Source organism: Rhamphochromis sp. 'chilingali' (genome assembly GCF_963969265.1).
Source record: "Rhamphochromis sp. 'chilingali' genome assembly, chromosome: 2".
Lineage (NCBI taxonomy): Eukaryota > Metazoa > Chordata > Actinopteri > Cichliformes > Cichlidae > Rhamphochromis > Rhamphochromis sp. 'chilingali'.
Window position 1 is genome coordinate 6,340,320 of NC_137930.1, and position 12,295 is coordinate 6,352,614.

General features: G+C 40.7%; 1 protein-coding gene across 1 annotated transcript; it reads right to left on the minus strand.

Annotated features, from left to right (window-relative positions):
• Window positions 1–1,721: 1,721 nt before the first annotated feature.
• olfml1 (olfactomedin-like 1) lies at window positions 1,722–9,589 on the minus strand. Its single transcript, XM_080876464.1, has 8 exons — window positions 9,117–9,589; window positions 6,971–7,074; window positions 6,646–6,836; window positions 6,441–6,544; window positions 4,955–5,143; window positions 3,789–3,969; window positions 2,447–2,606; window positions 1,722–2,335 (listed from the first exon to the last, which is right to left on the minus strand). The coding sequence occupies exons 1-8, from the start codon at window positions 9,240–9,242 to the stop codon at window positions 2,179–2,181; spliced, it is 1,212 nt and encodes a 403-aa protein (XP_080732590.1). The 5' UTR covers window positions 9,243–9,589; the 3' UTR covers window positions 1,722–2,178.
• Between the last annotated feature and the right edge of the window lie 2,706 nt (window positions 9,590–12,295).

Consider the following 12,295-nt stretch of genomic DNA (forward strand, 5'->3'; position numbering starts at 1 on the left):
ATGCAGAATTAACCAACACATTCTCACACCCCACTCATCACACACTAAAACTTGTTCTGGAACTGCTTCTTGTCATATTTTAACACTGGGGTGCCTAGTTGATATCAGCATATCACTATAGTGTCAGAAATTCACATAAAAATAGCATGCATTATATATGTTGGCACAGTTAATGGCAGTTTTGAGTTTAAATGCAAACTTTCTATTTGAATTTCTGCTTTTTTGCCTCATAAAACTTTTCTCTAAATATAGTGATAACATCGTTACGGTGAGGTTTTTTGATCACAAAAATCATAAAGTGTAAATCTTATATTTTGGTAAACCAAGACAGAAAACAACCCTGTTTTAGGTTAAAATACATCTTTCCTTGAACTACACATTAAAATTAAACATTTTAAAACATTTCTTTGGTTACCACATCTTTCAACAGCAACAACACCAGTAGAGCAATTTTTCTTGGGAATGTTGAATAATTACACTTAAGGGGTACCCAGTACATTACAATGCGAAGCAGCTACAGTGGGGCAAAAAAGTATTTAGTCAGCCACCGATTGTGCAAGTTCCCCCACCTAAAATGATGACAGAGGTCAGTAATTTGCACCAGAGGTACACTTCAACTGTGAGAGACAGAATGTGAAAAAAAAAAAAAAAAAAAAAATACATGAATCCACATGGTAGGATTTGTAAAGAATTTATTCGTAAATCAGGGTGGAAAATAAGTATTTGGTCAATAACAAAAATACAACTCAATACTTTGTAACATAACCTTTGTTGGCAATAACAGAGGTCAAACGTCTACTATAGGTCTTTACCAGGTTTGCACACACAGTAGCTGGTATTTTGGCCCATTCCTCCATGCAGATCTTCTCGAGAGCAGTGATGTTTTGGGGCTGTCGCCGAGCAACACGGACTTTCAACTCCCGCCACAGATTTTCTATGGGGTTGAGGTCTGGAGACTGGCTAGGCCACTCCAGGACTTTCAAATGCTTCTTACGGAGCCACTCCTTTGTTGCCCGGGCGGTGTGTTTTGGATCATTGTCATGTTGGAAGACCCAGCCTCGTTTCATCTTCAAAGTTCTCACTGATGGAAGGAGGTTTTGGCTCAAAATCTCACGATACATGGCCCCATTCATTCTGTCCTTAACACGGATCAATCGTCCTGTCCCCTTGGCAGAAAAACAGCCCCATAGCATGATGTTTCCACCCCCATGCTTCACAGTAGGTATGGTGTTCTTGGGATGCAACTCAGTATTCTTCTTCCTCCAAACACGACGAGTTGAGTTTATACCAAAAAGTTCTACTTTGGTTTCATCTGACCACATGACACTCTCCCAATCCTCTGCTGTATCATCCATGTGCTCTCTGGCAAACTTCAGACGGGCCTGGACATGCACTGGCTTCAGCAGCAGAACACGTCTGGCACTGCGGGATTTGATTCCCTGCCGTTGTAGTGTGTTACTGATGGTGACCTTTGTTACTTTGGTCCCAGCTCTCTGCAGGTCATTCACCAGGTCCCCCCGTGTGGTTCTGGGATCTTTGCTCACCGTTCTCATGATCATTTTGACCCCACGGGATGAGATCTTGCGTGGAGCCCCAGATCGAGGGAGATTATCAGTGGTCTTGTATGTCTTCCATTTTCTGATGATTGCTCCCACAGTTGATTTTTTTCACACCAAGCTGCTTGCCTATTGTAGATTCACTCTTCCCAGTCTGGTGCAGGTCTACAATACTTTTCCTGGTGTCCTTCGAAAGCTCTTTGGTCTTGGCCATGGCGGAGTTTGGAGTCTGACTGTTTGAGGCTGTGGACAGGTGTCTTTTATACAGATGATGAGTTCAAACAGGTGCCATTCATACAGGTAACGAGTGGGGGACAGAAAAGCTTCTTACAGAAGACGTTACAGGTCTGTGAGGGCCAGAGATTTTCCTTGTTTGAGGTGACCAAATACTTATTTTCCACCCTGATTTACGAATAAATTCTTTACAAATCCTACCATGTGAATTCATGGATTTTTTTTTTCACATTCTGTCTCTCACAGTTGAAGTGTACCTCTGGTGCAAATTACTGACCTCTGTCATCATTTTAAGTGGGGGAACTTGCACAATCGGTGGCTGACTAAATACTTTTTTGCCCCACTGTATGTCCTCAACAAACATCAGTATATTAACACTGTTGTAATATTAGTCTGCAATGACTTGGTCATTCTTGCGTGTCTCCACTTTGTAAATCGTCTGGTAGCCGTCATCCCAGGCATACAGCTGCTTGTCTCCGGGGTGATAGTGGATGCTGCTATGGCTGGTGTAACGTTTCGGGAAGAACATCACAGGACTCTCATTGCTGCACAGGGAACGGGATGGCACAGGGAAAAGAAAGTGGTTTGTCATGTAGATACTGTATGTATGTATGCAGGTGTATACTGTGCATGCATGTGCATGTGTACAAGCCAACCTGTGAATGGTGTCATGGATGTCATAGAGACACTGTATGGTGGAACGTCCTCCATAGCGTGTGTTGTAGACCACATAAAGGGTGCCACATATTAGGAAAGCTCCTTCAGCGTCATGGCTTCTACACTGTGTGTCCCACACAGACTCTACTGCCAAGGTTCCTAACATATAAAGAAACAAAGCTGGACTGAATGGATATATGTTCTTGCTTTATGTAAGTGGCGAGATCAAACCATAGAGGGTACAAAAGATGGATTTACTGCTCTGGGCAAAAGTTTTGAGTCACCAGTCATTTCCCAAAAAATATGCAATACAGGTGCATTTATTAAATTTACATAGTATATAGGAAAAAATAGAGTTTATGCAGTTCTTATAGTTTTAAAGCAAATATTTGCTGTGACCACAACACAGCCTGAACTCTATGTTAGGGAACCCTTCTTGCTATTTTTTTAAGTAGTCTAGGGGAATAGTTCTCCAGGCATCTTGAAGGACATTTGATGTTGGCTGCCTTTTGTTATGTTCTCTCTCAAGATTATCCCATACTGCTTAAATAATGTTTCTGGGCTCTGGGAAGGCCAATCCATGACTGATAGTGTTGCATTGTGTGTTGTTCTATCCAGGTATGCTTTTACTACATTAGCAGTATGTTTGGGATCATTGTCATGCTGAAAAATGAAGCCAGTTCCTTTCAGATGCTTTACAGATATTATTGCATGGGGAATCAAAATCGTGCTACTTTTATGCTTTGATGAGACCATTTATGGTAACGATAAACTGCACAGTAAATGGGTCAGTTGCAGGGCCAAATGCATTTCTCAGGTCCTGTATCAGGTCTTTACCAGAATTTTTTCCAATTTTTTTAGTAATCACTTGCAATAGCTGTTGTTTTTTTAGCCTTTTGTGTTCTTTTGACCTCCACTTGTCCAAATAAATAAATAAAGCACTCCTTTGAAAACTGTTAGGAGCAAGAACTAGAATGAGTGAACAAGCAGCCCATGTACAGAAAAACTTTGAAAGACCTTTAGATCTGTATAGTCCTCCTTTCTGACTTGTTGAATGACCTGAGAGCATAAACGCATAAGTTTTTAAAGAGCAAATAAGGTTATGCCTGTTTTCCCGTACATTTCGCCTCCTGTTGCCCATAAAAAAAGTTTTTTTTTTTAATACAGTCTACGGATCAGAAACCACTCTGATGCTTGTTTTATTATATATATATATATATATATATATATATATATATATATATATATATATATATATATATATATATATATATATATATATATATAGACTCAAAACCTTTTTCACAGAACTGTGTATGTGTAGCAGGAGTAGTACTTTACCTATTTCCAGTTTGGTGATGACCAGGTTTCCTCCATACTCAGCATCTGCATGGATGACCCAGAGGCCAAGTTCATCAACAGCCATGTCCAGGTAAGTGTTAGGGTTCAGACTGTAAACAGGCATATGACCAGCTCCTGGAAGAAGCATGCTGTCCACCACTGTGCCATTCAGCAGGTCTACCTTTAGGAATTTAATTGATATGAATGGACATCATTATAGCATAGAGGGCCTTTTGTTTAAGTCACTTTATCTAACCACATAATTAGATTGAGTAACTACTGAAAGTATGTGAACAGTGGTGTGCTATTTTAGTCACTTTATTAGCACAGAGTTGGAGGGTACTGCATGTTGAAACTGGACTAAGATAAAAGTTAACGTTAGCATGCTAACAAGCTTACAAAAGATTCATTTCAGAGTAGCATTTTTGAGGCGATTGTTGTTGTGATTTGGTGGTATATAAATAATAATAAAATGAATTGAATATTAATGTAGACTCTATTTAATTTTGGTGACTAGTACTTGGCTTGTACAAACCAAAGGCTTTAAAAATCCCAGACAAGCCAAGTACTATCAAAATGTGGTTACTTTATGTACTACTTAAAGAAGGCTTCTGTAAGAAGAAAAAGAAAGAAAACCAGTGCACACATGAGCGACCTTACACAAATTAGCTGTGTTAGCAATGCTCCCATGTCAGCTAGAGTAGGTCAGAATCACTTGCATGGCAATGAGAGGGACACCACATTGCTTACTATTTACTATTAAGAAAGTGATATTAAGTACAACTGAGGCAAATATGACATTCCTCACAGACATGTATTATATTTGTGATTAATGGAATAAAATACTGGAAATTCTTCAAATGCCCCTAAAGTATCCTGACAAAAGTCTTTAGCTCTACTGGAACAAAACTGTTTTCTCTGCTCACTGACCTCAGTTGACACAGAAGTGAAGGAAAGAAAACAAGACCGACTCCTCAGTGACTAAGCTCCCTGTTATGAAGTCTCAAACTGGTAAACTGCAATTGTATCCAGGAACTGTTGCCAAGCGACATGAACAACTTTAATCAACCCCTTTTGTACACAGAGTGCAAATCAACACAAGAATGCCTTGATGTGAAGTACACATGAACAACGTCACATTCATGTTTGCTAAATCACTTACAAACCTTCACTATTTGGTTTGTTGTATCTGCTTTGTGGTAGTAGAGGAATCCATTGTAGACCACATGACCCGATCCTTGCCAGTGGAAAGGCAGCTGCACCACCTTTGCTGGAGATGAAGTCCTCTCTGTGAAGCTTTGCAGGGAAACGTACTCAAGCATGGTGTCGTTACGAATTCCGCTGAGCAGATAAATCTGAAAGATTTCACATTGGGACAAGCTGAGATTTTGCAGCTCAGCTTTATATTCTATTCTTTACAATAAACTGTATAAAAAGGCTGTTTTAAAAAGCTTTTAGCATTTTGGTTGGCATCATCTTAAGTGTTTAGAGCCAGAAAAACTACTTTTGCACAGAAAAGTTTGTTTATTACCTAAATCTAGTAAGTGTGGTTAGTAATGTACATCTGCAGGGTGCATGTGTGAACAGCCGCAGACACTGTTTTATTCTAACTAACATTTAAATAAAATCATAGAATTTTACTCACTTATAAAGTTTGAAAAGACTTCTTGGACAGTCTGTTAACACACCTGATCATGCAGCTGTAAACATGTTCATTTAAAGCACTAAATTTTGCCACTTTAACACAGCAGTCCATGGGAATTGTCTCACTTTTGGAACAAGCCTCAATTGGCCAAACAATAAACTGCAGTCTGGCCTCAGCTTTTAAGTTCAGCTCCAGAATATTGGGCAGGTGGTTTTATTCTGTTGGCCAATCTTATATAGCTACAATACACCCACCCATTTACATCTGGGTGGAATTATTAATTATTAGGAGCTCCATAGTTTACACATTTGCCTAACAAGCCAAAGATTCCTGGTTCAGTCCCAGGAGGAATTCCTAAAGCACTGGCTAAATGTAGCTTTGTAATTATTAAAGTTGTGAACTATTATTTAGTCACTTGCTCACTCACTGCAAGCAAAGAAAACATACATATTTAACAGAAATACCGAAAAATTAGCATCTTTGGGAGCTGTTTTTCTGGCTCCCTGAAAAACAGAGGTCAATTTTCTTACCCTGCTGAACCATATTTTTTGTCACTAACTCCTATCAGGAAATATCTGGCTCTTCAGATACAAAGTGACAAATGTTACAACAGCTAGTGTCAAACTTGAAAGGAAAGTGAGAGCCAAGGGAGTAAAATTATGCATTATAAAACCAAATGATCTGAAGCTGAGCTCAAAGATGTTAAAATGTTTTGCTGAATGGAGGGAAGCTGCTCAGTTGGTAATAATTGTATGTGGTTTTATCACCTTAAGCCAGCCATTTCCATCACAGGTGGTCATCTGATAACAGCTGATCCAATCACATAGGACAAAATAGTCCAAAAAGCATGATTCATTTTGATTATTCAGAGAACAGATCAGTGAGTGTCCATTAACAGAGCGACAGTGAGAGAAAGATAAACAGAAGAGTGCAGCTCAGAAGGAAAGACAGCTTTACCTCTGCTGCAAACAACCAGTTATTTCATCATCTATAAAAAAAGAAGAGACCTTGGCTGATCCTTCCGAGGGGTCCTTGAACCAGGAACCATAGGTGTCTCCTGCCTTCTTCACAATCTTGAGAGACTTGATTTGACTCAGACCAGTGCTGCAGTCTGGAAAAAGCACAGAAGCAGGAATGAACATTTTGTTGTTTCTTTCTATTTTCCAAACTTATGTTATGTGGACCTTTAAATATCTCGTCTTATTTAAGCACCATTTTGCACTTTGATCTTGGCTTTCCTTTTCAGTAGGTCGAGTTCTGCCGCTTTTATCTGCTGTTCCAGCAGTGCCTCCTCCATCTCAATTTCAGACTGACTGGGAATTTTGTTTTCCAAATATTCCAGCTCTCTCTCCATCCGGTCTACACGTACAGACATGCCGTCCATCTGGCTCTTCACCTCTGATCTGTACAGCAAAACAGTGCTTATTTCATGTATTTCATTCAGTCTCTTGGAAATTTGTCATTGTTTCATTCATTTTTCATTTAAATAGTGTGTACTGAGAGAAACTTTGTAAAGGAGATCTTTCACATATGTTACCTGAGAACACTGAGTGTAGACAGATAACCTCTGATTTCACTGGAAAGGTCAAAGGTTCTTTGGGTGACGCTTGTGGTGCTCTGCTCACACTGATTCAGGCGTTCCTGGTTTCATGAGAAAAGGAGTTAAAATGAGAATATTTAGTTTGAGAACTGATGGAACCTAAAAAGGTTCACGTAAATTTTACTTGGTCAGGAACAATACCACAAAGTCTTGCTCCACTCATTCTGTACATTAATAGCACTTGATGCATTGCTTTGTTTTTAAGTTATTGCATTCACAAGAAAAGTTGACCTCTCACTGTTCATGTCACCCACCCACCCGGCCGTCTGCCAGGCAGGGTGACAATACTCCATCGGCCCTTTTACGGCTCAGAGGTAAAAACTGAACTGTAGCCTCCCACTGTGATGGGATCTAGTGTGATGATCATTTGTTCCCTTAATGGAAGGTGTCACAAAGTTTTTCTTAGCATTCACCTCTATTAAGATGAAACACAGTGGACCACATCATAGTGGTCTGTTTAAGCATGACAGTGACCTCAGCCTCAGGGCATGGAGGCTTAATGAAAATCAAAATGGTGTGAATTCTCTGCTATTGCCTACACAGTCACCAGATCTCAACCTTGTTTGGAAAACATGGTGTTAGACAGGATTCACCACCACTGCCATCAAAAAACCAAATGAGGAATATCTATAGAAACACTTTATTGTCTTGATCCCAGTTTCATATTCTTGGTTTCACTGTTTTAAGTCATGATCAGGGCATTCCTGTTTATTTTTGTTTTGTGTGGAAATAGTTTTTTTTTTTGGAAGGGTCTGGGAGTTGGATGGTTTCCTTCACACCTGATCTGCTGCTCTTCATGTAGCGGGCAGTATTTCAGAGCGCCGTGTGCAGCAGATCATCGCCAGATTGTCTTCACCTCTTCGGTGCCCACTAGCTGTCAGCTGAACTCAACTCAACCGGTCCGTGATCTCCAGCCTTCTTTCCTGGAAATTTCCAAACGCTTTTCGGAACCAGTAAATCGCGCCCTCCTAACCGCTACCACCTGCCCACTCTCTGCCAAACTCCCCAGTGCCCTGGATTGTAGTATGGACTCTTCCTTCCTGGTTATGGAAATATCACAGCAAAAGTAAGGCTGAAGACTTTGACTGCCTGCTTTGGGATTCATTCACTACCACTCGCTTACACTCTCTCTCCTCCACAGATTGCACAGTTCACCCCCATTTTTTGTCAGAGCAAGTTTTGTGTTTGTTGGATTTCTGGATTCCTGGTTTGGTTTTTCTTTGCTAATAAACTGGAAACTTTATCGTGACATCATTTTGTGTTTGAGTTCAGTTTTTGCTTTATAGTTATTCCAGAGATGAGTTTCAGTTTTGCAGCCCTGCCTTTTGGCTCATGTCTTGATTTCTATTAGTAGTTTTCAGTTGCCCTTAATGTTGCCTGTGTCTAGCCTCTGTGTTTATGTCTTGGTTCTCCTGTGCTCACTTGTCTGACATTTTGTTAAGTGTTAGTGTTCATGTCTGGGGCTTACATCATATGTTGATTTAGTTGTGTTTCTGTTCCCCTCCCTACTTTTTTCTTTCTTTCTTCTCTTTCTTTTACTTGTACAGGGTATTCTCTCCCTCTCGCTCTATGACAGCTGGGGCTGGCTCCAGCTGTTCTGTAATCCCACGCTGCATAAACAGTAAGAATGATGGAACTGGCATAATTTGTATCTTGACAGCCTCCAGCCAAACACTCTTTAACTGCACAAGTTCACTGATCAGTCTTTTCTCTATTTGCTCCAGTTCTGCAAAACTTCTGGATTTTGATAACAGACTAAGCTGGTACCTGAAAGTCCTTCAAAATGTAGTAAACCCACCATAATGAGACATGTTGTATTTCTATAGATTGGAAAAACATACTGACTGATATTTTTTGTTGCCTCATTTAGATTTCCACAACTCTAGATGATCAGATTATGCAGTAAAGAGGAAATTTTCTGAACTGAACTGCACCATTCAGCAAAATGTCAAAGCAAAGTGAGTAACACTACAAACAGCAGTTAATAAGTGGGGGCTGAGTCTATGCTCTTTGTGTCTCTGACCTCGTGCCAGATGCACATACATGTAGTTGACGTGAAACAGAAGAACCAACATCAGCTTACCTCCATCTGAGCCAGTCTCCTCTCCAGGTACTGGATTATAAAGGCATCCTGAGACGAGCTTTGGCTCTGGACTGAGCCCACGATCAGACACAAAGATACGAGAAAGAGGGGAAGCATGCCCGACATGACTAAAACTCAATAAGTCTGGCCAGAGTAGTCAGCCCAAGTTTCACTGCCTCTGCAGCTGCAGGGAAACTTTAGTCTTTTTGTTTCTGAAAAACTTGTCAGTATTAATGAGACCACTTCCTGTATTTCCGGAGCACTCCTGAAGCACAGAGCTCAGTAAAAGTTCTCCAAAGTGAGAGCATACAACAGTTTTGCTGTGTTAAAAGCAATCCCAGATTCCGTAAGTGACTGAATTCTTCTTCTTCTGCTTTATTCAGGAAAAGTTGTTGCTCCAGAACGTTCTGCCTTGTTTCTCTAATAAGTTGTTGCTACACTGGGTTTTGGATCCAAGTGAACCTCACCCACGGTCCCTCCCAGTCTCTCTCTCTTCTAGTTGCTCCGTCTACCTCTCTCGCCCACCCTTCTACACTCTGTTTTTTGTGCATTTAAGGTATGAGAGAACCATCCAACAGAGGAGGGGGAGAAAGAGAGACAGTGAGCGCTAGAAATAACCCCGACAGTTTATACCCCATTGGTCAATCCAACATTTTTTCCATTGTAATACTCTCCAGATGGCCCACTGACACGTCCTCAGTTCTCCCACAGAGCAAACCATGACCCAATAAAGTTACCAGTTGGATATATTAACCAAATCAGTGCTCTATAACCTGTCTGTAAATATTTCTGAAGTATGAGGACAACCGCCATTTATACTAAACTCATTCATAAACACACAAATTGTATTTTACAGGCAGGATTTACAGGCTTTATTTGAATATACTGATACAAAACAATAATTACAAAGTTGTCTTTTAATTTCCATCTACTTATTGTTGTCAGGGGGGCTGGAGATAATGCCAGCTACCATAAGAGGAGAGGCAGGTACACCCCGGACAGCTCGCCAGTCTAACACATAGAGACAAACGACCATTCACACCTATGGAAAAATTTGATTTACCAATTAACTGCATGTCTTTGAACTGTGGGAGGAAGTCGGAGTACCTGGAGAGGACCAACACAAACATGGGGAGAACATCCCCCAACAACTCCACACAGAAAGTACCCGGCCAGTTGCTGGAATCAAACTCAGGATCTTCTTGCTGCTAGGAAACAACCGGGGTTTTAACATTGGTAACATTTTTAGCTCTCAAACAAAGATATTTTTTGTGTCCTTGGGCAAGACACTTCACCCGTTGCCTACTGGTGGTGGTCAGAGGGCCCAGTGGTGCCAGTGTCCGGCAGCCTCGCCTCTGTCAGTGCGCCCCAGGGTGGCTGTGGCTACAATGTAGCTTGCCATCACCAGTGTGTGAATGTATGTGTGAATGTGTGGATGACTGGATATGTAAAGCGCTTTGGGGTCCTTAGGGACTAGTAAAGCGCTATATAAATACAGGCCATTTACCATTTACCATATGTGAAAATATGTCAAAATAACAAATGTGTTTTGTGTTACAGGGATATCTTGTGGTGATAAAACACGAGCCAACTAGCACCATCACCTCCAGTCTCATAGAACTGCTTTGTTTTAGCATAGCTTGAACCCCTGACCCTGTGCCATGCTTGGTTGCACACTGCACATGACATACCTTTTACAATCTGCCAACGATTGGAGATCTGGTCGCTACAGGGGTCCAGAATTACAAGGCTTATCCATTGTCATGCAAAGGCAGCCACTGAGGGGCCACATTCCTGTGTACTCCTACTTTGCCCAGCCTCCAATAAAAGGGGAGGTTTGCTGCAGGAAGGGGATCGGGTGTACAATCTTTGTCAAATCAAATATGCAAATCATAAATAAATAAATCCAACCAGATGTAGGCAGATGATACTGTGACCCTTTAAAGATGCAGCTGAAAGATGAAGAAGGAGAAAAAGATACAGCTGTCACATAGGCCATCCACCCATCCATCTATCCTCTTAACTGCTTGTCCATTTTATAGTCACAGGGAAGCTGGAATGTGTCACAGGTGCCACTGAGCAAAAAGGAAAGGTGCACCCCACACAGGCTGTTAGTCTATCATCAGGCACCATGTAGGTCATGCTTTGGATCATTTCTAGGCTGTAGCAGTCTTTTGGTGATGATAAATATAAAGACAAGCTCCTTGCCCACATTCTGAAGAAATGAAGGAAAGTTAGGTTAAAAACAAAACTTTGAACTCTTTCACGCATTACAACTTAAAAAAAAAAAAATCAGATTCTGTACAGAAAATAGAAGTAGCCACCATTACATCACATTTTAGCATCATGGCCATCTTATCCTCATGACCGTATTAGGACGAGAAGGCGGAGTGTTAAGTTATCAGCCAATGAGCTTTGTTACCAAGATGCTTTTATAGATGGAACACACAGATCGCTGCCAATTAGTAACAAAAAATAAAATACTTGAGTAACTGAAATCACCAAAAGCGAGGGCTATGCACGTAGATGGATGTACAACAGGGGTCACTGGTTGCCAGATAACTCCATGAAAAATGCTGTAAAACTCATTTGCACCACAAACACGTTTGAGATTAGCAAATGTGAGGCACACAGTTAGTGGCTACAGGTGTCTGTGTTTAGATCTACCTAAACAGGTGAGTTATTTAAAATAAAATAAAAAATCACTCCAGATGAATACGAAGGATGGAAATTAGCTATAAGCTAATTAGCTGTAAATTGGGAGTTTTGGGGATTAACTCACTTTTGTAGCCAGCCTCACTTCTGTATTGGCTTCAATTTTCTTTACCCTCAATTGTTAAAATTACGCTATAATTATATGTCATTAACATTTCCTGATGTAAGTGCTGCTCTGGAAAACTTTAAATCAATGCCACTTATCATGCAGACATATTAATGATAAGCTTTTAAGACATCTTCCTTTAAGATATCTTACTGTGTGGTTCCAAGTTTAAACTATTTCAGCTGCGAGGTTTCTGCCCTTGCTCCCATCCCTGTTGATCCATGTAATATTCTGACTGATTTAGGTCCAAATGTTATCGCTGCCAGATAATTCTTGCTTAGCTGCTGTTTTTCCACAAGTCTCCATTGGCTGCCTTTCAGAGGCACGTGAAACTGTTTTCTTGGCTTTTGTGGTGACA

Excerpts from the sequence above, each read along its gene's own strand:
- olfml1 (XM_080876464.1), bottom strand. The coding sequence starts at position 9,242 with ATGTCGGGCATGCTTCCCCTCTTTCTCGTATCTTTGTGTCTGATCGTG. Across the intron at positions 7,075-9,116 it reads GGAGACTGGCTCAGATGGAG|GAACGCCTGAATCAGTGTGA; the intron begins GTAAGCTGATGT and ends TCATGAAACCAG. Across the intron at positions 6,545-6,645 it reads CAAGATCAAAGTGCAAAATG|ACTGCAGCACTGGTCTGAGT; the intron begins GTGCTTAAATAA and ends TGCTTTTTCCAG.